Source organism: Lemur catta, chromosome 3, assembly GCF_020740605.2.
Source record: "Lemur catta isolate mLemCat1 chromosome 3, mLemCat1.pri, whole genome shotgun sequence".
Lineage (NCBI taxonomy): Eukaryota > Metazoa > Chordata > Mammalia > Primates > Lemuridae > Lemur > Lemur catta.
The window spans coordinates 14,698,010-14,723,356 of record NC_059130.1 but is presented as its reverse complement, the minus strand read 5'-3'; the positions used below and the strand labels follow the sequence as shown (position 1 = coordinate 14,723,356).

General features: G+C 52.2%; 1 protein-coding gene across 3 annotated transcripts in view; it reads right to left on the bottom strand.

Annotated features, from left to right (window-relative positions):
- Positions 1 to 25,347, bottom strand: part of SLC6A17 (solute carrier family 6 member 17) — a 46,678-nt gene that overhangs the window by 3,573 nt on the left and 17,758 nt on the right. For 2 of the 3 annotated variants that reach the window (XM_045546748.1, XM_045546749.1), the window contains exons 3-10: positions 22,172 to 22,329; positions 20,267 to 20,393; positions 19,344 to 19,525; positions 17,603 to 17,713; positions 3,831 to 4,072; positions 3,393 to 3,585; positions 1,378 to 1,570; positions 435 to 594 (exon numbers count right to left, since the gene is read on the bottom strand). In XM_045546748.1, the coding sequence (XP_045402704.1) occupies positions 435 to 594; positions 1,378 to 1,570; positions 3,393 to 3,585; positions 3,831 to 4,072; positions 17,603 to 17,713; positions 19,344 to 19,525; positions 20,267 to 20,393; positions 22,172 to 22,329 (1,366 nt within the window). Of the gene's footprint in view, positions 1 to 434; positions 595 to 761; positions 886 to 1,377; positions 1,571 to 3,392; positions 3,586 to 3,830; positions 4,073 to 17,602; positions 17,714 to 19,343; positions 19,526 to 20,266; positions 20,394 to 22,171; positions 22,330 to 25,347 lie in introns of those variants that run through there. The other variant, XM_045546750.1, reaches the window with a different exon arrangement.

Here is a 25,347-nt window from a genome sequence, read left to right as displayed (position 1 = left end):
TCTTCTTCCGCGTGACTCCAAACTTGGGGCTGAAACCATACTTCATCTCACGCCCCTATCTAGGTCCCCTAAAACTGCGAAGGCCACCGAACTCTACAAGTTAAGGGCAGGGCCTCTTACATGCCCACTACGTGCTTAACAAGCTTAACAAGCTTAACAGAATCCCGAAGAGAGCCGGTACCCAGGAAAGGGTAATTGAAAGATGACGCCAGGAGCTGAACCCAGGACTCCCAGGTCCTCAGCCTGGCTTTCTCTCGCACTGGACAATTGGCCTTGGGCAGCCATGTCCTCTCTCTGTGCCTCAGTTTCCCTAAGGGATCTATAAGGGCACTTTCAGTTCTGCCATTCTGATTCTATGATCTCCTGTCTCTCCAGGGAGTCATGATGCGACAGACCCCTCCTCCTGTCCCCACCTCTCCCCATGTCCCCCTTACTTCTTGGTTCCATAGATCCAGGCCACAGCGATGTTCTCGAGGATGACGATGAGAGTGAGTGGTAGGGTGGCCGAGTAGTCATCAAACATGGTGACAAAGTAGTTTCCGGAGCGCTGGACGAACAACAGCCCCACGAAGAATGCAAAGACACAGCAGCCCACTACAGAGAGCCGGGAGGCCGGTGTGGGGGCAAAGGTGCAGGGTGGGTGGGGCCCTGGGGATCTTAGGGGCACCCGGGCCCCTCCCATCTCACTCCTCCCCGAAGCAGGTCTGCAGCCCACCCTCCAGCAGGCCCGGCCCTGCACAGGGGATCCGGAGGCTGAGGATCCGAGCCCCGACTCTACCAGGCAGGCAGCATCCTGAGAAAGGCATCGTGGCTCCTTCCTTCTCCCATGCCCCGCCCCTGGCACAGTGCCTGGCCCACAGCAGGTGCTCTATTTAACTGCTGCATCTAATTTAAATGATTCATCTGATTGTTCCCAGAGTTTTTTTCCAGCCCAGTTTCCCCATTTGAGAACAGGAGGATACTCTGCTCTGGGGATGCAGGGGACAGCCCAGATCAACTCAATAGGGACTGGAAACAGAGCCCGGAACTGGGAGGGACAAAGGTGGAATGGGGTGCAAGGCCAGTGCTGGCAGAGGGCAGCCCTGCCCAAGACCACCCAGCAGGCCCTTGGGGAGAGCGGCAAGTGACCCAAGGAAGAGGCCTATCTCCCTATCTCGGGTTTGGCCCAGATTTCCAAACAGCTTTCTCCTCCTGGCTCGTGAGTGCCTGTCGCCGAGCGGCACTGCCAGGCTCTAGCTGCGTGCATGGTGGAGCCTTCTGGGCATGGGGTCATGAATGACCCAGTTGGGACCCAATCTGTCTCAAGTCAGCCAGAACCTGACTGTTGTTCACGTGGGCAGCCCGCAGGGCCCAGTGGCGGCTGCAGGGAGGAGTTACCTGTGAACATCTCCTTGGGCACCTTGAAGGTGTCGATGATGGGTGTGGTGATGCCCGCCATGGTCCCGATCATACTGCCCAGGCCCAGGTTGATGAGCATCAGGAAGAACATGACGGACCAGAACGGGGAGGCGGGGAAGTGCGTCATGGCCTCCGTGAAGGCGATGAAGGCCAGGCCTGTGCCCTGCACGGACTGAGGCGGGCAGAGAGCAGGGCTCGAGAGTGAGCCCACCTCCACCCCAAGAGCCCCCTGCTTCCTCACCCTCCCCCGGAGCTTTCGGAGTAACTATTCCCTCTTTCCTGGGGATCCCCACCTCTACCTAAATCCCGCTGGTTTGGGCAGGTGGGTCTCAGACATTAGTGGGCATCAGAATCTGGGGGGAGTAAAAACACAAATTCAGAAGTTCACCTGTGGACCTGGAATCCGCAGGCTGTACCAGGACCCAGGTGATTCAGATGAAGATGCTCACATTTAGAAACATGCCAGCTCAAGACCCTCGTCCCCTAAGATGTCCTCCCTGATTGCTCCAGCCACACTGTGGCTGTGCCCAGCTCCGAACTTCGGAACTCCAGATCTCAGCGCTCTCAGCACACTAGAGCCTTTAAAAACACCGCTGCCCGGGTCTCACCCCAGGGACGATGATTTGATTGGTCTGGTGTGAATCTGGGCATTGGAGTTTTATAAAGCCCCCCAGGTGACTCTAAGGGGCAGCCACGGTAGAGAGCCACTGCCTTAATGCTGGGGCCCCTGCTCATGGGCAAGTGACCACATACTGCCACTGACTTCACTTATATTTTTCTTGTAATGTTCAGTGATTGCGACGGAACACTGTATAATCTTGTCATTCTGGTGCTATTGAGGTTGTATTATATGGAAAAACTGCTATGATCCCAGTTTTATTGAAAGGACCAGGCCAAGCCCATGAGCATGGGGCAGGGTTTCCAGGAACATGGAAGGTGGCAGTCCTTTACGCCACCAGTCACCTGGGGAAGAAACCAGGGCAGGGGTCCCCAGGTTGGGCTCTTTGGCTCTTGATCACCCGGGAAGGGATCAGGGCTGCAGGATGCAGCTCCCTCAGCATTAGGACTGTGCCAGTCTGGTGGAGTAGACTTTTTAACACGGAACTCAGCCATCAGCTCAAGGAGTGTCCCCTTCCCTGGTCCCAGGAAGAAGGGCAGGGTTAGCCCAGGCTGATGAGAGCTGGCTTTGCCCCATGTGAGCCTTGGTGCCAGTGGGTTCCCAGGACACTGTGACTGTGTCTCCTCCTCACTATCCCTTCTAATAGAACAGTCGTTTGGAAGCGTCTGGCTATGCAAATATAAATAGAAGCAAGGTATCCACACCTGGCCGGAGCATTAAGGAGGAGGCAGCAGCCCCCTGCACCCCCCTGCCCCAGCTGGGGCTAAAGGTCATCATGGCAGAGGGAGTAGGAGTGGGCACAGCTGGGGGAGGGGACAGAAGCATCAAGGGGCGGTTCAGAGCGTGGGCTCCCAACCAGACTACCTACATGAGAACCCTGGCTCCCTGACTTACTACCTGGGAGACCTCGATCAAGCCCCAACTTACAGGCTACTCATCTGTAAAACGGGGCAATGTTAATACTCAACTCACAGAGCTGTCATGAGGGCCCAAGGAGATAAACAGTAAAGGGCACACACTAATCTCAACGCTTACTTTACGCACGCTGTGTACAAGGCACTGTTCTAAGTACATTACATATGGCAGTGACGGGTGCACAGGGAGCCCACTCCAAAAACGGGAAAGTCGTCCCATACACTTATTGTGACTTCTGTGACCCATGTGTCTGCCTTGTCTCCTCAAGCCTACCCCAGGGCAGCGGCTTTGGCTGATACTTTCGTCCCTCCTGCTCCCTCCGGGCACATGGTAGGTCCTCGCCTATTAAGTGCAAGAATGACTGCCCAACGGCTTTCTAAGGCCTGTGCCGGAGCCCCAGACCCTCAGGGCTGTTCTTTGGTCTCTGGCCTGTCCAGGGAAGGGCAGCCTGTCCCCACACCTTGTCCAGCTCGTCCTCCAAAAGGCAGGGGTCTAGGCCCAGGGCTGGGAACTGGTCCTCCTTCACGGTCATGATGACATTGTACATCTCCATGTAGTCCTTTGTGGTCAGGTGGGAGAAGTTGACGTGGGGTGGGATGAGGTCCCGACTCAGCACGTTGGTGTTGAGGTACCCCAGGATTTTCTCAGCATTCCTGCAGCACAAAGGGGAGAGGGCCAGGTGAGAAGGCAGGGGTGGGGCGGTCGCAAGATCCTGGAGGCTGCTCCCAGGCCCCCAGGCAGGACCCCCCCAGGCCATCGACAGACCCATCTCTGAGCCTGTCCCTGTGGTCCAGGGCTGGGGACAGAGAGTGCTCCCCCGATCTCCATTCCTCTCTCCATGCACAGCCCACCTACCCACTCCCAGGTAAGGGGGGACAGGAGGAGAAATGCCACCTACTCGACCACACACTTCTCATTCATGATGTTGGCCTTGAAGCCCAGCACAGCAAACACCACGAGGGTGGCCAGCACCGAGGTGAAGAAATTGATGAAGGAAACCAGGGCAGCATCAAAGTGGCAGTTGTTGTCCTGCTTGTTGTAGCTGGAGAAGGCAATGACGCCACCAAAGCCCAGCCCCAGAGCGAAGAAGACCTGTGTAGCTGCCTCCCGCCACACCTGGGGGTCCAGCATCTTGTCCAGCTATGGGGGAGGACCAAGGCAGAAGGAAGAAAAGAGATACAGAGACGATGGTTTTATTCACGTGCACTGGGGTTTCCCCTACATCACTGTCCTCAGCTTCAAGAGCGTTTCAAGGTAGCATGGCATGGTGGTAAGATGCTGTGTGAACTTGGCAATTCCCCTAACTCCTCTGAGCCTTGATTTTCCCATGTGTAAAACACAGACAACAAGAATATCTATAAACCTCACAGAATTATTGTGAGGCCTAGGTAAGATAAAATAAATGCTAAGTGCTTACATAGTAAGTTCTCAGTTAATTTTAACTGCTATCATTACTTATCACGGAGCTATCATACTAAGGAATATGGCCAAGGCTATCAAGTAGGAGTGCCATTCACTTAGACTATGGTGTGAATGGGTGCCTCCTAGACTGATGCAGTGAACATCCTGCACAACAGTACAAGAGAACAGAGAACTCTGGCACCTCTTCCATCTCAAACTGTGGGGGTTGGGAAGAGAATAAAAAAAACAGCTTCTTTATTTTTTTTAATTTTTAAATTTTTATTTATTTACACTTTCTTCTTCCTCTGCCTACTTTATTATCTCCCCTTTCCCACAAAAAGAGGCCTGAAGTTCATCTATACACATCTACCTGCTCCAGGTCACAGGAGAACCCCCATTGAACTTGAAGTCCAGAACCCAGATAATCCCTGGAGAGAAGCAGCCCCTGCCTAAGCCTCCATCTGCCCTCGGACCTAACAAGAGCCTGAACCGCAAAAGCATTTGGATGGCATGGGGCAATTTCCAAAGCCCTTTTCACATCCATTTTCCTTTTACTGTTTGTTCCTTGAGTCAGGGACCAAAGTCTCATACAGACCTAGGTCTCAATCCTGACTCCTACCTTTACATAGCTGTGAAGCCTTAGGCAAGTGGCAGTGCCTGTTTTATGAGCCTCAGTTTTCTCATCTGAAAAATGGGAGTAATAATAGAGTCCCCCTGTCAGAGTGACTGTGAGGACCAAATGTAGACCAGTAAGTAATGCCTCATACATAGTAGAGCTTAATCCTGACAAAATGATGCTGACCTAGTCACGACAGGGTTTTTTGCTTTGTGTTTTTTTGGCAGGGGGCAGGGATTATGATTCATATTTTGAAAGGGTAAACTGAGAACCAAAGATGAAATTACTTGCTGAAAGTACTGGAGCTGGTTGGCTGGGGCAGGGGGTTACTAAACTACAGATCTACCGATGTGGGCCATGGTACCACCCTAGCACCAGCTGCCGACTGAGTTTGCCTGTCACTTATACTCCTCAGAGCACTTTCCCCTCCACCTTTGCTGCTGAAGTGGACCTAAGTGACCTCACTCTAGACAGACTAGGGGGGCAAGGAGCACGTCAGAGAACTCACCACCCTGCGGCCTCAAGCCCCGAGTGGGTCCTGTCCCGGCTGCCCCTTCTGCTGCCTGTGGGTGGGTCTGTTCCTCATCTGAACAGTGCGGTGCTGGACTGTGGGGCCTGTCAGGCTCTAATGTCACAGCCCGAACGTCCAGGACAGAGGCCCCTGCCTGCCATCTCAGCAGCTTCCTACGCATGTCAGTGCATCAGCTGAGGTGTCAGCAAGCTTGGAGGGCTGGCGGAGTAGTGAGGCTGAGCGAGGTGCCCACATGCTGACAAGCGGAGGCGGGGGTGGCAGTAGAGCCTTCAGCCTTCAGGGTCTGGGCACAAATGGAGACCCAGGGGGACTGTCTCTTTGGCGAGTACTCCAGGGGAGGTTAAGGTCCCCACCCCACACAAAATGGGTAGAGCCATCTTTAGTCCACCAAGAGAGCGCAGAACCCGGGCCTTTGAGGATCTAAGAGCCCCTTGGCATCCGTGAGGAAAGCCTGTCCCCATGCCCCTTCCCCACGTACTCAGCAGGTGGAAGGTGTCGTGGCTCCCTGTGGCTACCACGTGCAGCCACCCATCCATCAGTCCTGGAGCAGCTGCTGTGGGCCAGGCCCAGCACCAGGCAATGGGGAGACCCCGGGGAGCAAAGGCAGCTGGGGTCTCAGCTCCTGTGGAGTTTACATTCTAGCCGGAGAGACAGACATTAGCCAAATATCCCACAAAAAGATGCTAAATTGCAAAGGCAACAAGGGGCGTGTGTAGGCCAAGCATCCAATGCTCAGAGAGCCCGAAACAGGGATCTGAGCGAATCAGGAGGCCGGGTAGGCTCCCCAGAGGAAGGGATCACCGAGCCGATGTCTGAAAGCTGATGAGAGGTAGGCTACAAGGGGAGGGAAGAGCATTCGGGCAGAGGCCTCGAGATGGGACAGAGAATGGTGCATAATGGGGATGGAAGAGGCTGGTGGCTGAAGCAGAGAGGACGAGGCGGTGGTGTACAGGTGAGGGTGGGATAGGAAAGGTGTCAGATCGAAGGCCTGTATATATCCTTGTCTTCACCCCAAGAAAGCATCTAGTCCGAGAAGCCACCAGGGGTGTGAAGGAGGGCCACAGTCAGAAAAGAAGTGAGGGGGTGCAGCAGACCTGCGAGAAAGTGCCTTCCAGGGTCCAGGTGGGAGGAGTGGTGGCTTTGCCTAGAGGTGGGGTGGTGCTGATGGAGAGAGCTTAGTAGGAGAAACCAAGGAGACCTAGGGATGCACCGGAGCTAGCAGATGCTGGGCAGGGAGAGGCCAAGGTGACGGCCACGTTTCTGGCCTGCTTACCTGAGCAGGTGGAGATGGGAACGGTGGGAGAGGAACAGGTTGGTGGGGTTGGGCAGGGAAGATCAAGACATTAGTTCTAGAAAGGTTGAGTTGAATGTGTCTTTAACACATTTAAGAGGGGATTTCAGGTGGTCAGCTGGACAAATGAGTTTGGGGTTTAGAGGAGAGAGCTGAGCTGGAGATAGAATTGTGAGTAGCTTGGCCGGGTGCGGTGGCTCACGCCTGTAATCCTAGCACTCTGGGAGGCCGAGGCGGGTGGATTGCTTGAGGTCAGGAGTTCGAGACCAGCCTGAGCAAGAGCGAGACCCCATCTCTACTAAAAATAGAAAGAAATTATCTGGCCAACTAAAAATATATATAGAAAAAATTAGCCGGGCATGGTGGCGCATGCCTGTAGTCCCAGCTACTCGGGAGGCTGAAGCAGGAGGATCGCTTGAGCCTGAGAGTTTGAGGTTGCTGTGAGCTAGGCTGATGCCACAGCACTCACTCTAGCCCGGGCAACAAAGCGAGCCTCTATCTCCAAAAAAAAAAAAAAAAAAGAATTGTGAGTAGCAGGTGTGCCAGCAGGGACATGGGAAAGCCAGGTGATCAGAGAAACAGGGCACTGCAGAGGGCCCACCACACTTACTCAGGTGGATGTCTGGTTTTTAAAGTAAGATGAAATGTCGTCCTCTTTACAAGGTAATGTGGGCCCTGTTTCCTTATCTAAAAGCCCTGGGATCAGACCCGTTTTAGAATTCAAGCTTTTGTTTCTAATTTTATTGTAGAAAGGCAATATGGTGCATATGCCACTTAATTACATAACACCCGCCGCGGGGTCTGGGGCAGCACCCTGCAATCAAACATATTAGTATTTCTGCAGCAGAATATGAATATTCACACCGAGTGAATCAATAAACACCATAAATAGCCTCACATCTGTGCAGGTCATTTTGTCTTCAAATGAGTTCTGAGGGAGCCAAAAAACAAAGCAAGACCAACTTCTGGTTTTCAAGGCTATTTGGATTCTGGCACGTGGATAAGGAAACACAGGCCTGTACTGTGCCTAATAGAAATCTGAAGATATAGAAAAGGAAAAGAAAATAATCATAGTCCCACTGGGAAAGGGCTTTTGTTAACTCCTCTCTCTTGGGTGAGTTTTCAAAAAATAATCCTCCCAGAAGGCTCCAGAAATTAGCGAGGGATGACTTATGCCTGGGTAGCATGCTGGCTGCCCTCCACTGGTGTTCAGGGATGCCAGTCGTGACGGGTCTACCACAACCCGCTGGAAGCTGGGACTTCTCTCAGGCTGGAAATGAGGCCCTGGCGGAAGGGCTCTGGGCAGTTTGGTGAGGAAGTGGGAGACTATGTAAGAGAGGGTAGGCTGAGATGAACACAGTTCAGGTCATGTCCTTTGCATGCTGAAAAATCTTTGATGGTCCCCCATCGTCTTCTAGAAAATCTTTTCCATTTCTCTATTCTCTGAATACTCTAAATGCAGTTAACTTGCTACTCTTCAAAAGCATCATGGTCTTTCACATTCCTGGCCTTTGCCCAGGCTGTTCCCTCTGCCGGGAATTCCCTTCCCTCTACTCACTTCCGGGTGAACTCCTATTTATTTCTCAAAACCCTGCACAAATGTCACCTCCTTTCTGAAGATTTTCCTGACTTTCCCTGGCCAAGCTAGTCATGGTCCCTGGACGCTCACAGCTCACGTCAATACCCACGTCACAGGTTTAGGGGTGTTTCCTTTCAGCACTCTGTGCTTAGGGGTGGAGCCCACCTCCTGCTCATGTTTGCAGGAGCAGTACCCGGCACGTGGAAGAGAAGGAATGAGTGGGGAGCAAGAGAGACAGAGACAGAGGGACAAAAGCTGACCTTTTTCCTTGAGGTCGTGAGCTGAGCAGAAAGGAGCAGACAAGGGGCTGGGAAGCGGTACCAGTGTTTTGGGGCTAAGATGCTGTCTTCTAGGACAAGAAGATGGTCTTAGGATTTAAACTTGTACTTTCTAAAACATGCCTATTTTAATGCTGTCTTCATCTCCTTCCCTCCTCTCCTCTCCTCTCCTCTCCCCTTCCTTCCTTCCTTCCTTCCTTCCTTCCTTCCTTCCTTCCTTCCTTCCTTCCTTCCTTCCTTTCGTTTGGTAACTATTTCCTTTTGATCTAGGTCAGTCATCACTAAAGTTTTTACAAAAAGGTCCAGACCATCTGTGAGACCCAAATACATGCCATCATTAGGATTCTCATCACTCCTTCAACCTAAAGGGTTTAGAATAAACAAGGATGTGGATAAATTCTTTGACCTAGTCATGGTTCGGGGCCAAATTTCATATGTGGAGGCAGCCACCCCAGCGAGGATGCCACAATCCCAAACAGCATATCAGAGCTGGCCCTATAGCTTGGGGGCATTTCTTGGAGGATGAAATATGCACAGCTTTGAATAAAAACAAAAGTTGGGGTTTTTTTTTTTTTTTTTGAGACTGTCTTGCTTTGTTGCCCAGGCTAGAGTGAGTGCCGTGGTATCAGCCTAGCTCACAGCAACCTCAAATTCCTGGGCTTAAGCGATCCTCCTGCCTCAGCCTCCTGAGTAGCTGGGACTACAGGCATGCGCCACCATCCCCAGCTAATATTTTCTATATATTTTTAGTTGTCCAGCTGATTTCTTTCTATTTTTAGTAGAGATGGGGTCTTGCTCTTGCTCAGGCTGGTCTCGAACTCCTGACCTCGAGCCATCCTCCCACCTCGGCCTCCCAGAGTGCTAGGATTACAGGCATGAGCCACGGCACCAGGCCCAAAAGTTGGTTTTTGTTTAAGATTGCTCTTTTTCCATTTTTAAAAAGTATGGAATATTTATTATAAAATGTGCAAAGGCAGTGAAGATAATGTCATGAACTTCCGTGTACCCATTACCCAGCAAAGTGACGGAGCCAGAGCTAACATCAGTAGGCCCTGGGAAAGCATCTGGGAGTGCCAGACCTGACCCTTGAGGAGAGACGTGCCCGGTGTGAGCGGTACCCGGGCACACTCCCTTCTGGCCCGCAGCCTGCGGGAGTGTTCCTGCTGATGCAGAGGACCACAGATGCTGATCTGGGGGTAAACTGAGTCGGGAGTCTTCAGTAGAGAATGCCTAGTATTCATTAAAGGGGCTCTTTGCAAGATCCCTGGGTGATGGCGTATGATTCCAACACGTGTCAACAGAGGATGAACCCATGGCCAGACTCAGGAAGCCCCACTGCCCTTCCAGGCATCAGGATGTGACCACAAGACGAGAGATGGGCAGTGGGCTTTCCCCTCCGAAGCAAAGGCTCAAGCCCTCCTCTGGTGTCGGCCCCGAAACAGCTTCCTGCCATTTCTTTGGCACGATGGCTGAGTCACTTCCTCACGCAGGGGAACAAGGTGTTTCAAGGCATTTGACTCACTGGCATGAAGATGCTTCTGATGCTGCCAGCAGCTGCCGAGTCCCAGCCTGGGCTGGTGTGTGACAGGCGCACACACCCTTGCTTCTCAGCACTGCCGTGCACCTCCCCGTGTGGAGCCAGCCGGGGCCATGAGACGCCAGATGGCACTGGAGCGCCGGGTTCCAGCTGCCCAAGAACAGTGTCACCTTCACAAGGGACGAGGATAATAATAGCTGACGCTCACCCTGCGCTCTCCACTCACCAGGAGCGGGCCTAGGCACGCTGCTGACAACCCTGGGAGGGAAGTGTCACCATTCACGCCATCCTGCTGCCAAGGAAACTGAGGCCCTGAGACTCAAGGAACTTGCTCACTGGCTGCCAACTGAGGAGCAGGGGTCTGAATCAGCCCGTCTGGCTCAAGGGACCACCCTCTGGTAACAAGGCTGGGCCACCTTCAGCACCCTGCTGAGAAGCCCCTGCTCTGACTGTGGGGTCTAGAAGTTCCACCACTAACCTCTGCACCCGGCCTGTAGCCCTGCAGGGCTCCCACTTCTCTTCTGCAGAGTAAATGCACACTCTTGATCCTGCAGGCTCCTTTTCCTCACCCCCGTATCCCAGACACAACCATGACATCAGTTTCCTGTGTACCCCGCCAGTGATATTTTATGCATATACCAGCACCATATACACACGTATATTACACACACATACACACATGTGAATATGTGTGTGTATGTTCCTCCTTTACTTTCCTACCATCCACACCAAAGTTGTCATGGAGCTCTCCACATCCCAGGGCCACCGCCACTGGCCCCAGCCTTGGCATGTCCTCAGCGTGTTGAGTTGGGAACCCGCCGTGTCCCAGAGTCTCGGCAAGCTGCCCCCTCTGCCCTTGCCACTCACGCCGCATCCCTACGGTTATCCAACTTCTCCACGTTTCAGCGTCTGCATTTGGGCAAGGGGATGAGTCCCTGCCTCTGGGGTTGGTGGGAGGTTTAAATGAGCTAACGAAAGCAAGGCGTGCATAGCAGCACTCGGCACGAAGCAAGCACCGCCCACTGTAAGCACACGCATGTTCACGTACCTCGAGGACTGTTGGAAACAGGCTGCTTTCAGAGACGTTCAGATGTGAAAAACTGCCCATCCTGGTGTGGCTAAAGTGCTGGCGGAGCTCCCCGCACCTGAGCCCTAGCCTCGGTGGCCCTGAGTGCTGCTCCTGGCCACTCGTGCCCCCAATCTCTTACACGATTACTTCATACTCGCTCCTCCTCAGACCTCCACCCCACCCCTCCATGCTTACTCTTAGCTGATCACCTCGCTTCCTGCTTTGCTGAGACAAATGATGCAATCAGAAGAGAACTCATCTGCCAGCCTCAGTGCCACGGGCCGGCCCTTCCCTCCTGCTCCTGTGGGCACTGTGTGTGCCCCTCCCTAGATCAACTCCTCCACTTGGGCACTGGAGCCTCTCCTGTAGCATCAATTTCACCCTCTTTTCTGCATTTTTAAGTGCACAATTCAATAGTTTTTAGTATATCGCAGAGTTGTGTAACCATTACCATGATCAATTCTAAAACCTCTTCGTCACCCCCAAAGAAAGCTCATACCCATTGGCAGTCATTCCCCACGTCTCCCCAACAGCTCCAGAAGCCCAGTCCTAAGCAACCACTAATCTACTTTCAGTCTTTATGGATTCACCTATTCTGGATATTTCATGTAACTGGAATCATACAATTTGTGGTCTTTTGTCTCTGGCTTCTTCTACTCGGCGTAATGTCTGCAAGGCCCTTCCATGCCGTAGCATGTACCCGTACTCCTTCCTTTCTATGCTGGATGATATCCCATTGTGTGCATATATCACATTTTGTCTCTCCATCCTTCAGCTGATGGACATTCGGGTTGTTTCTACTTTTCAGCTATTATGAATAATGCTGCTATTCATGCCCAAGTTTTTGTGTGAACATATGTTTTCAGTTCTCTTGGATGTGTGCCTAGGAGTGGAATTGCTGGGTCACATGCTAACTCTGTTTAACCTTTTGAGGAACTGCCAGACTGTTTTCTGAAGCGACTGCACCATTTCACATTCCCACCGCAGTGCATGACGGATTATTTTTATCATCCTGTAAAGTTCTGAAGTAACACCCTTGACCCCCAGGGCCCTCTCCAGCTACCACCTCATTTCTCATTTCTCTGCTTCCTTTTATAGCAAAACTGGAATAAGTGGTCTCTATCACTTGTCTCCAATTCCTTACCTCCCATTTTCCCTTCAACCCATTCCTGTTAGATTTGTCCCCAGAACCCCATCAGAACAGCCTTTGTCGAGGTCACCAGTGACCCCTCTGTCGCCAAGTGCATCAGTCCTTTCTGAGTCCTTATCGCCTGACCTCTCAGCAGCTTTGGACATGGCTGACGATTCCCTCTTTCTTAAAGCATTTTCTCCACTCTGCCTCTGGGATGTCTGTCTGTCTGTCTGCCTGTCTGCTCCTCCCTCACCAGCTATCCCTCTCACCCTCTAAATGCTGGGGCTCCAGCTCAGTCCCCGTCCCTGTGTTCACTCTCTGGGTGATTGTAAACTAGTCCACGGCTTTAAACTCTGTCACCCCAGACTCCCAAATTTATCCCTCCACCCTGACCTCCAGATTCACATCTCCGGCTGCTTACTCAACATCTCCACTTGGACATCTATTAGACATTTTAAACCTGCCATGTCCCAACAAGTACCCCATGTTCCCCACCAACTCTGCCCCTCCCACTGCCTCCCCCATCTCCGTAAATGTCAACTCCATCTTTCTCGCAGCTCAGGTAAAAGACCTCAGAGTCACCTTGACTCCTCTCTTTCTTACACATCTCACATCCAGTCCGACAGCGAATCCTGCTGACTCTGCCCCCGACATGTATCTTCCATCTAACCACCTCTAACCGCTCCCATTGCCATCACCTGGGCCCAAACCCCAGCCACCTCTCACCTGGAGGACCCTCCTAGTGGGTCTCCCTGTTCTGCCCTTGCCCCCTCAGATTCTCTGTGGCAGCCTCCTAAGGGGCTTTTGGTGATCCTCCTAAGACAGAAATCAGATCGTGTCACTCCTCTGCTCAGAACTCTGAATGGCTTCCGTTCGACCCAGGGTAAAATGTCAAACTCTTTACCTAGCCTGCAGGACTCTCACGATCTAGCTCTGCACTGCCCCGGACCACATGTCTTACCCCTTTTCCCTCCTGTTCCAGCTACAATGACCGCCTTCAATATGCCAGCCACGTCCAGTCTCAAGCCCTTTTTACTCATAGTTCTCTCTGTTTGGAATGGAAGCCACATACCCACACGGTCTGTGCCCCACGTCCTCCGGGTCTTCATTCACATGTCACATGTCACTTCTCAGTGAGGCCTTACCGGACCACATCATCTAAAATTGCAGCTCTTCTCCAAAATGCCCAATCCTTCTTTCTCCTCTTTATTTTTCTCCTTAGCAACGCCAGTCAACAACAATTCTTTATTTTACATAACTCCCTCCACCAGAATATAAACTCCACGAGGGCTGGGAATTTTGTCTGCTTTCTTCACTGTTGAGTAACAGGATCCAGAACAGTGCACAGCACATAATGACATTGAATGACCCTTTGCTGAATGAATGAATAAGTGAACGATGGGCATCTGGGTTGTTTTCAATCCTTTGCCTCTAAAACAAATGCTGTAATGACCAATATTGCACACTGATCATTTCGCTTATGTGTCAACACATCTGTAGGACAAATAGTGGAAGTGGAATTGCTGGGCCAAAGGACATAAGCATTTGTAATTTCTCTGAAAGTTTTTATGGGGAGAAAACCCACCATAATCCATCACTTTATGTTGAACAAATCACATGAGTAATTGCATGGTACCTCATGCTGACCTGGGTTTTTAACTAGGTGGAAAGAGTAACCAGGAGAAAAGTGGCCCAAGGAATTCAAGAAGTTCATTAGCCATTGACACAGGTTACTGTTGCAACAAAGATGCTAGAGGGTCATCACGGTATCCTGGCCACATTGCATTCCTCATATCCAGTAACTGCTTGAAGATAGTGACTGAAAGTTCGGTCCGATAGCCTGGATTATTTCTAATGTTGAAAGACTTTATGGAAGGGAGGACCTTCCACGCCATTTAGCGTAACCCAAGGAGAGCCTGTGCTTCTCCCACATGGGTTCTCAGATGCCCTGGCCAAAAACTTCCTTGGACTCTGCCAGGCTGCCAAATGGCATAACCCCCTGGGATGTCATTCACTTTGTGATCTATATGAATGGAGCTGTGCACAGCCTGGGCAGCTGTGGGCAGTGACCAGGCACGCGACAGCACCATTCTAGGACAAGAACATTAACTTGCTCCCCCACGGCCCCTCAAGTCTCCCCAACCCTGTGATGAAACAGTCACAGCTCTGCAACATTAGTTTGCCACATATGAGCTGTCAGACAATTGTTTCTGAGAGTGGGCCCACCCTTTCTGCAGATGACTTGGAGGGATTTGTAAATAGGAACCTCACCCCAGCCATCACCATTGGCATCACTTGCCTCAAGCAAATAGTGGCACAGGCTGTTTAGGGGTGTCCTTGGTGGAGGATTTAGCCTGTGAGGCCCTTCAGGCCTGCCCTCCCTATTCAACATCCCTCCAGAGTCAAGGGCAGGAGCTGCTCCATGTTAAGTAGCAGTGGAGTCACACAGTTTCCTGAACATCCAGGAAACAGTTTTAGAAAGAAGCGCCCCCTGTTGTTCAAAGCGCACATCAACCATTTTGCACCCATCTGATCGCAAAAATTAAAGTCTGACAAGTGTGGAGCAACTGAGACTCTCACACGCAACTGGTAGGAATGTTCACCAGTTTGGAGACCAATTTGGCCAACAGTTAGAGAAACTGAAGATATGTATACCCTTTGAGACAGCCATTCCCCTTCTACACATACATACCCTAGAGAAACTTGTGTACATGAAGAGCTGTGTAATAAGGTTTATTGTAGCGTTATTAGCAATAGTGAAAACTGGAAACAACTTAAAACAATCATCAACTAGAGAATGAATAAATAAGTTTTAGCTTAGTCCAGCAGTGGAATACTATACAGCAGGGAAAACTGGTGCACTAGAGCTACACATCAATACAGGTATATCTCAAAATATAGTGCTAAGCAAAAATAAAAGCAAGTTGTAGAAGGATATATATAATATGATGACATTTATGTAAAGTTTAAAAGTATGCACAAATGCCATACGTTATTTATGGATACACATATTTGCATAACAAATTTCAAAGAATGTGTTAGCAGGATAAATCCCAAATTCAGGATAGTGGTTGCTATGTTCTGAATGTTGGTGTCCCTCCAAAATTCATATGTTGGAACCTAATCCCCAGTGAGATGGTATTAAGAGGTGGGGCCTTTGGGAATGAGATCAGTGCCCTTATAAAATAGGCTTGAGGGAGCTCCCTTGCCCTTCCGCCATGTGAGGACGCAGAGAGAAAGTACCATCTTTGAAACAGAGAGCCCTCACCAGATACCGAATCTGCTGGCATCTTGGTCTTGGACTTCCCAGCCTCCAGAACTGTGAGCAACACATTTCTATTGCTTATGCATTACTCAGTCTAAGGTATTTTTGTAACAACAGCAGGAATGGACTAAGACAGTGTTTATCTTTGGGAAGGGAAGGTAATGGGATCACATGCACTTTAGTGGCGTCTGTAATATTTTATTACTTCAGGATGCTTATTATGTTATTTGATATGTGTTCATATGGATTAGATATTTCATAATTAATAAGACATTTTAAAGAGTGTCTGAAGCCAGTGGGGAGCAGCACTGTGTGTGCTGAGACTGGTAGCTGATCCTGGTGAATCTGTTCACTTGCTCGTGGAATTACATCCTGGGGACTCTTACCACCATCAAGGGCCCCATCTGGAGACCTTTGTGAATCTGCACATTTATGAACATCACCAGAGCATATAATTTCCTCATAAAATTCAGTAAAGTAGAAAGACTGAAAGACTCAAGTGAACACTTTGCACTGATCATGATCTAGCGATACAGTTGAAGTAATTCACTGAAAACAGTTGGCTTCCTTCTCACGGCCATTTCCCCCAAGGAAACCAGGTTTGCCTTTTTTCTTCTGTGTCAGATCTCACGTGTTCACAGGAACCCTATGGCCAGCCACGTGGCTCAGGATTCACACTCATGCCTCAGGAGATTCACTACGTGCTTCATAAAGTGGACCTTTGTAGTTGTTCATGTAGAAACCTCAGATGTTATGTCCAAGATCACCAAGGGCCAACTTATGACCTGTCTGGTGACCATGGAGTGGTGTGTGACCCGGCCAGGGCCACCACCCTCCTCAGGAGCCGATTCATAGCAGCAGGGCAGGGAAGCCAGGAGCGAATGGGGATTTCAAGCCCTGCTGGGTTCTTCCCGTGTCATATGCATGAGCTATCTGTGTAAGGATTAGTGTGTGTGTGTGTGTGTGTGTGTGTGTGTGTGTGTGTGCATGCACACATGAGAGGTGGCATCAACGAGCACTGAGGACCTCAAGCTGGCCTGGCTGAGTTCTGACCCTGTGGGCTGTTGCCTCACCAGGCCCTGATGGTTGCTCATTGCTCAGCTGGCGCTCAGAGGCGACTTCTCAGCCTGACCAGCTGGTTACGCACGCACAAGGCCTGGGGCAACCTGAAGGGCATGTCAGTCTGCACTGGGAAATCTCCTGTTCCTCAGTGGACGGACTCATGCCAGCTGTGCGCAGTGGTCTGAAGGGTCACAGAGAGGCAAGGCCACAGGCAGGGACAGACCACCGTTAGGGAACCCGGGGGCACATCCTCAGGGCGCCTGTGCCTCTGTGAAACATGAACAGTGATCCTGCCTGTCCTGCTTGTCTCCCACCCTGGGCTACTGAGAGCATTGAGAGGAGGCGTGAATGGGTTCCGTAAGGTTAAAATCACCACCCACATGGTCTATTTTCTGTAATAAAACAGTAACTTCATCTCTGATTTGGGTACAAAGTGGGATTCCCAGGAATTCCCTTCTCTTAGGTGTCTTCTTGGTTCCTGCTGTCATGCAATGAAACCCACCATGAATGGATGAATGAATGAAGCCTCCTGCCCCTGTGCCCCAGCCAAACCTGACTTCCCATCATTGCCTCAGGCATGCCCGGTGTTTTCTGCACCCTTGCCCATGTGATTCCCTTTGATCACAATGTCCTACGGCTGCTCATTGCAATCCTACCTGCTTCATACGCTCATTTCAGATGTCATCTCCTCCCTGAAGCTTTTTCTAAGTTCACCCAAATTGATGTGATGTCCCTCTCCTTGGAACCTTGAGGGCAGGGCCCATTCCCCCTTCCCTGTGCATCCTTCCAGGGCCTGGCATGACATCCAACACATAGCAGGTGTTCAGTGCGCATTAAATTGCATGAAGCTGACCAGATCCGATGGACCTGTCAGTGTCCCCTGGAGTATAGGAGCCCCAAATCCTTACCTTGGGAGTAAACATGTGTAGGATGCCATCGACCGCCCCTCGCAGTAGCAGCCCTCGGACCAGGAAGCAAGCCAGCACCACGTAGGGGAAGAGGGAGCTGAAATACATCACCTGCAGAGAGGACAGGGACCCACCGTCAGGCAGAGCCCCTTGGCAGCTGGCATTCCTCTCCCCATTCACAGCTGGGGCACATGAGCCTCCTCTGATGGCAGAAGAAAGCAGAGCCCTGGACCCCTGGGCACGGGGCCAAACCCAGCACATGTCAGGCACTGAGCCAAGGCAGAAGCAGGAGCAGGACAAGCTGGAGTCGGCATGGCTGTGCCTGGGGCTGGTGTTCTCCTTTCAAGGGCTGCCAAGGGGGTGAGGGAGCCCTTTGCTCTCAACTCCTCATGTTCCCACGTCTCATGCCTCCTGTGGACCCCCAAAGGACTCCCCTGTCTTTAGAGCTTCTTTGACACAAGACATCCAGGAGGTTACAGACATGGCTCCCAGGCAGAAAAGATGTGACGCAGGACCTGGCCCCTAGCGATTATAAATCACGTGCTGTTTTCTAGAATACACAGTTCTTGCACGTCTCTGCATCCCTGTGTGCCTGGTGCAGAGCCCCACACAAAGGAGATGCTCACGGAATGTCTGCTGCACTGAAACAAATCAAGGGGGCTGTTTGGGCCGAATGCCGTAAAGGTCAAGAGAGCGCATGCCCAGAGCCAGGCCGCCTGAGTTCTCATCCTGGCTCTACCATTCAGCTGCCACGCGACCCCAGGCGATTCACTTAACCTCGATGCGCCTCTATCTGCTCACCTCTAAAATGGGTGTAATAATTCCTAGTCCATAAGGTTGTTGTGAGCCAAGTGTGTGCACACAGGTGGCAGTTCCTGAGAAGTGCTGTGAAGCATCAGCTCTTGTTCGGGCCTCTGGAGGGGAGGATGGCAGCTGGACGACTGCCTTTCTAGAGCTTCGCTTCCTCGCTTGCCAAGTCCGGTAAAGAACCGGGAGCCTCAACCAGCCAGAGCTCTAGTTCCAGCTGTGAGACCGGCTGGCTGCGTGATGGTAGGTGAGGCACCTTCCGCTCTCTGGGCCTCAGTTTCCTCATGTGTGAAATGAGTATTAATAAATTGGGGTATCAGATCTCTAATGTCCTTTCTCTAATGTCCAGCCCATGAATGCAGACATGTGACAGGCGAGAAAGGGCTCTTATTTAGAAGGGATCTGAACTGCTGGGAAAAGCCTGGGGCTTGGCTGGTCTGCCCCTTAGAGACTGCGGTGGAGCTGCCCCCCGAGGCCTCCCAGGTGCCCTTCACTCCTAGCACCCACCAGCTCAGAGGCTCCTTTAGCTGGAGGCATGGAAAGCTGTTGGTTTTCACCAAAAATTTCTTAGAGCAGGCTCTTCTAGGGCTTTTGCTTGGGAACCTGAGGCGCCAGAATCTAGGCAGATGTCCCTGGGTTAACACTTTAATGTTTGCAGGGCAGGCCTGAGCTATCCGGGCGTGGAGGTGGCTGCAGGTCGGGACAATGACTTTCCAGAAGGCTCCCTCCCAGCGCACTCCTGGCAGCTGTCTGCAGTGAACAATCCTGCAGCAGTCAGACTCCCACCCCCGCCTCTGGGGGCCTGTGTCCTCTCTGGAGCCCTCCCGAGCCCGAGCCCACCTGAAGGACCCTGCATGGGGGTGACCCGGGACTCTCTGCCCTCTCTGTCCTTCTGCTGCCCCCTGTTTGGGTCTTGGGTGCCCCCACCACTCACCTTCCCCGAGGACTGGATGCCCTTGACGACAGCCATGCCCACAATGCTCCAGGCCACGAGGAGGCACAGGGTCATCTTCCAGTTGAGGCCCCCACTCTCCGAGATGGAGTCAGAGATGTCCAAGGCCTCTCGATACCAGAAGTAGGTGGTGGCTGAGCTCTTTTCGCACTCTGGCTCCACCACTGAAACAGCAGCAAAGGCTACAGGGCCCCTGTGGCAGGACCTGTGGGGCCACGTCCTCTGCCGGAGCCCACTCAGGGCAGCAGCGAGTGGGGGGGAGGCTGGGGCTGGGCAGCCGGGAGGGGCTGTGCTCGTTCTGGGTTAGCTGTGGTCTGGCAGGCCCTGGGGAGTCCTGGGCTCCTGATGGGCCTGGGGGGCTTCAGGACACACTGACCCAGCTGAATTCCCACCCACGCCACCCCTGCCCACGCCTTCCATGGAAGGTAGGAAGGGTTAGGCTGAACTGGCCTAATGTTCCTTGGGAACTGACCTGGGAGCTGGAGACCTGGGTTCTCATCCCAGATCCTTGATTAAATGGTGGTGTGAACATGGGAAAGTCACTCCAGGCCTCAGTTTTCCCATTCGTGAAGTGGGATAATCATCCAGCCCTTTACAGGACTGGCATGCACATTAAAATCGTTCCCAGAAAGCATGGTGTTAGAATAACAGAGTAATTCATAACAACTAAGCAAAGGTCACAGCTTCCAGAGTTTTACCTACTCTGACTATTTTACTCAGTCCCCATAAGAAATAAGCCAGAAAAAGATAATTCACACTGGGGAATTATCACACTGGGGAAATGAGGATCAGAGATGTTAAGGTGACGCAAGTCAATGAAGTCCCAAGTCTGTGCATCAGGGCTGACAGACCCCTTCCTGGGACAAGGGCTAGCTGGGCGTCCCCAGCGGGGGCTCCATACTTGCCTGCCAGGGTCCCATTCCTGATGACAGGACATTCACTCCAGGGCAGCGGGTACTGAAAGGACTTGAAGAAGTAGAAGATGCTCCACCCAATGATCACATTATAATACAGCCCCACAAAGAGGCAGACCTGGGGACAAGGGCCCGAGCAGGGGTCTCAGAGGCTGAACCCCTACCCCCACTCCACCCCACCCCCACACTCTGCCCCACCCCACCCCCACACTCCACCCCCACCCCCACACTCCGCCCCACCCCCACACTCCAACCAAGGCCCAGCAGCACCAGGAATGACAAAGAACAGAGTGGCACAGCCTTGAAGAAGGAAGAGGAGGGATGAGATGTGGGCAGTTGAGGGCCTCCTTTCAATCCTCCATTCATCTGGTATTCAGGGAATCCACAAAGGAATTTTTCAGATATTAAAGTTCTCTCCTTTAAGCAACAAACTCTTAAAACGTTAATCTTTTCCAGTTTGAAACTCTTCTGAGATACTCAAAGCACTTCCCCATCATTTCCGGATGACTTGGGCTCCTAATCACAGCGATGCCCTGCAGGACTGGAGGCAGCACAGCTCTGGCCCCTGCACGGCTTTGGCCCCCAGACCGCTGCGCTTTTTGAGATTTTGCAGATGCTTCTGATTGGTCCCGTGTCCTCTCTTCTCTCAGGGATTCTACCTTCTCTTTGGTGCTGTTAGCAGCCTGTCTCTAGAAAGATGTCAGTTTTCATTTCTTGGAAACACAATAACTAATTAACCTTGGTAGAATTTTATTTAAAATAGGAGTACATGGAGTCTGACTGAGGGTCCAAGGGCTTTCTTTGAAAGCAATGTTTTTACAGGATCTGCTGCATCCACTCTGGATGCCAAGGGCTCCCTTCCAGGGGCCTGGCTGTCTCCAGCATCCGTGGATGCTGCTCAGTCAGTCTCACCTGAGCACCTGTGTGCAGGCAGACACACATAGAGCAGAGCTTAGCGGGAAAACAGACAGACAGACACCTGCTTTTACTCAGGTGCTTTCGTCCAAGTGGGAGCCCACACACACACTCCTGCGTATCCACACGTGGCCAGCGCCAGCAGAGCACACTGCCTTTGACCGGTGCAGAGGTGGTGGCTGGCATGAGAGCAGGGGCTGCAACAGCCCCCCAACCCCCACCCCCGCCCCAGTCTCTGCCTGAGGCAGGTTTGGGCTGTCCCTGCTGCCCGGCCTGAGAGAGTGCTTAGTCCTTTCCAGCAGCACATTCCAGATTTTACCCCTGGTGTGAGCATGGGCACCTGCGGGCTATGCCCTTAGTTTCCTCACCTAGAGTTCCGTGCAGAGCCTCACCTGCGGCCTTGTGGACGAGCCTGGAGCCTCATGGAGTTCCTCATCCTGGGTCAGTGGGGTCTCCCTGTCACCCACTGTTCCAAAGACTCACCTGTCCTGGGTTGACCACAAGGTTCCTTCCTGTTTGAGTCCTCCAACTGCTCATCGTCTCAGCAAAATGGCAAGGGGACACTGAGCCCCAGGTGTGCCTTTTCCTGAGCGACCCACTGGCCCAACTAAAATATTCTTTGACCAAGGAAAGAGGAAGGACCGCCCTCGTGGGGAGCTGCTGGGCTGGTCAGCAGAGAGGGGTATTTGGCGTAGCCTCTATGTCCCCAGAGAACTCCGGCTGAGATGTCCCAGCTTCTCCTCCTTAGCACCAGCTGCAAATATCACATGCTGTTACAGGCCGTGGGTCAGCTTTCAGTTCAGGAAATCTGTGGACTGTGGTCCCGAGACACAAGCCGGAAGCAATTCTCACGTTGAAGATCCCCGTCCTGCCCTGTCCTGGCCCCGCACTCTGGCCTGTGAACTCGGAGACCTCCTCCCCAGTACCCAAGAGCAGCCCCCCTGCCTGCCGCTCGGTGCCTGCCCCCAGCCCTTCACTCACTATGCAGCTGGAGAAGCCGATGCCACCCAGGCGGGGGCACACGTAGTGCCACACACCGATGCTGCCGCGGCGGATTCTCTGGCCCACGGCCAGCTCCAGGAAGAAGAGTGGGATCCCGATGATGATCAGCAGCACCAGGTAGGGCACCAGGTAGGCACCTGTGGGGAGGGGGCGGGATGTCAGTGGGTGTCTAGAGCACAGCAGCTGGGCAAGGGAAGGGGTGGCAGCCGTGGCCTCAGCCTCAGCCCAGACCCGGTGCTCCTCCGTGAACGGTCTGACCCACAGGGGACCTAACACACACTGGCCCACCCAGACCTTCCTTCTGCCCCTTGACTCCCCAGACCTGAAAACGCGCTGGGAGGAGCCATATATGTCTGTCAACGTCTCCCACTCACGAGGCTCGGCTCAGAGACAGACACCACACCGCCACTCGGGAATCCACATGTCAAGTCACATGCAGACACACGCAGTCACCTTATGAGGTGCTCTGTGGACACCTGTTCACACCCTCTCCCGCCCACAGAAAAGCAGCCCCAGATGGCACGCGGCTCGCTGGGTGTGCCCGAGCCAGACGCTGACACAACACACTGGGCAGCTCCGGGGAAGCAGAACTTGGATGCTTTCCAGGGAGAGAGGGTCTGACCAGCTTCACCACTAATCTACAGCTGCTAATCGGGAGGAACGGGAGCGAAATGAGCAGTTCAGGAAAGCGTAGCCAGGAGGATCATAAAGGATAGAACAGATCTCGCTAAAGATTCCAGATGATAAATTAATCTCACTGTCCTGGGCCTCACTGCAGACACAATCTCGATTCCAAGTGACAGGGCATTTAGCAGGAGAATTAACACCACAGCCGGACACAGATGAGTGCACCTCGCTGACAGCTGTGCCAACAACCTAGTCCTATTAGCAAGGCCCTGTCTGTCTGTCAAACAATGTCAGGCCAGCCCAGGTCACCAGGACCCTGATGGTCACCCAGCACTCCCAGACCAAGCCTTGCAAGTGAGGAGTCTTCAGAAGCCCCCCAGCCACACTGCTCTGCCCCCATACCATAACATCCCACGTGCTGCCCAACGTGTGCCCAATCTGCCAATGAACACTGGGGACCAGGCATCTCCTGGGCACAAAACCTGGCACTTGGTGACAATCTGCTGTTTAATGAGGGTCTACTCTGTGCCAGGCAGGGGCAGCAGGGGATGTGGAGTAGCAGAAGGCACAGACACCCTCCTGGGACCCATTCACCGGGGAGACAGGTCCCTCAGATTCACATGAGCAATGTCAGCATTCATGTGTGCGCACACGCCCCCCAGACTAGTCACACAGACCAAGTGAGCACATACATGCTGAGGGAGGGCCGGGGTTTAATGCAGCTAATTAGGAAAGCCTTGCCGGGATGCAACCCACTGAGCCTGATGCAACAGCATCTAGTTCATTATACACACACACATGCACGCATAAATTCAACTGGTCGCCAACAAACCGCCCCATCAGGGTTCTCAAAGGAGGGAGGGCCTCAAGCACCACCACACTGAGGCCCCCGGGTCTGTCTTTAACTCAGACTCTTGGTCTTGGGTGCAGGGAAATGGAAGAAGAGAGAAATGATTCGCTCTAGGAAGGCAGAGACATTCACAGCCTTGGTGGTTTTGTATTTTTCCCCAGTGTCTTTGGGTGGGGCAAGATGTGTGGGGAGATGGGTTTCAGGGTGTTGGCATCGCCTATGGACGCTTCTCTCCTCTCCCCAGAGAACCAGGGAGAGCTTCCAGCTGAGTGCTGTCAAAGAGTGATTGGAGGCAAAGACTAGACACTGGCCCGCTGCCACCCAGGCCCTGTCCCCCTCAGCCAGGCCGCAGGGCACTGACCTGGCTTAGCTCTCCCACGCCACGGTCAAGCTAACCAGAGTGCTCACGGGGCTACAGTCAAGGTGGGCAGAATTTGTGGTTAATCAGAAGCACTTTTTCATATCAATCTTTGTTGAAATGATTTGGAAATGCAACCACACTCTCTTCCACCTTAGAAAATACAACTTGGGGACACAACTGGATTTTCTTTGGTATTTCGGTGGCTTTCAGGAGCCCCAGGTCATTCATCTGAACCGCTGGGAGCACCATTCAGGGACTGGGAAATGCAGTGGAACACAGCACTCGGGGAGTACAGTCCAGGGTCGCTGAGGTCCCCTGGATCTCTAAGTCTGTCTCAGTCAGCACTCTGAGCCTCGCTTCTGTAAACCCCGAGGTTATTCCTGAGGTTTCAAAGACCACCTCGGCCTCAGCCTGTTGAGATGTAGACTGAATAGGAGCTGAGCTCCAAATCCTGAAGTCAGACCTCCTGGGTTAGAATCCCTGCTCTGCCACTTACTAACTGTGTGACTTCAGGCAAATTACTTGATCTCTCTGTGCTGCTATTTTGTCATCTGTGTAAAGAGAATGAAAATAGTAAAATTTCTGATATTCATCATTGTTGACTTACAAAAATGGCCATTTCATAAGCTTCGACCCTATACCCATTGCACTGCTGTGAAGATTAAATGAGTTACTTACCCATGTAAGCACTTGATGAACATTTGCCTCTTTCTCGTAAGAATAAACAGAAAAAAAGACAAACTAAGAGAATACAGAATAAAGAAACAGTCAGCATCCAGTGGAGCTAAGGAGAGTTCCAGAGTTTCCATTCAGAATTAAGCAAAGTTCGACTGGATCATCCATGACAAGCACATGGAATCAACTCTCAGACCAAACAGCTGTCTCCTTCCTGTGATAATTCGCCTCCTTCTAAAAAGTATTTAAGATGACTTACGATAAAACCTGCACTATACAGGACAGTTAAAGGCAGAGATAAAAAGGGACTGCAGGGATCAGAGAGGATGGAACAATGAAGGCAGGAACGTGGAATGGAGGGCTCAGAACCCTAAGGGGTGACAACACTTTCCTTCTAGGGGAGGTTCCGTCTGGTGCGATGGCGACTGTCTGCCAATGGGCAGACTGTGGCAGGAACACTGCCCCGGGTGTGAGTGTGAGTGGGTGTGTGTGTGTGTGACAGAGAAAGGGACTCTGTGATTCAGCACCAAGTGCCCAGGCAGAACGGATCATCTAAGCCAGAAGGGACAAAGGTAGAGGTTCCCAGTGAAATTCCCAAATGCCACATGTCCTCTGAAGCTGTTTTGGGTGCCTTGGAGCTGT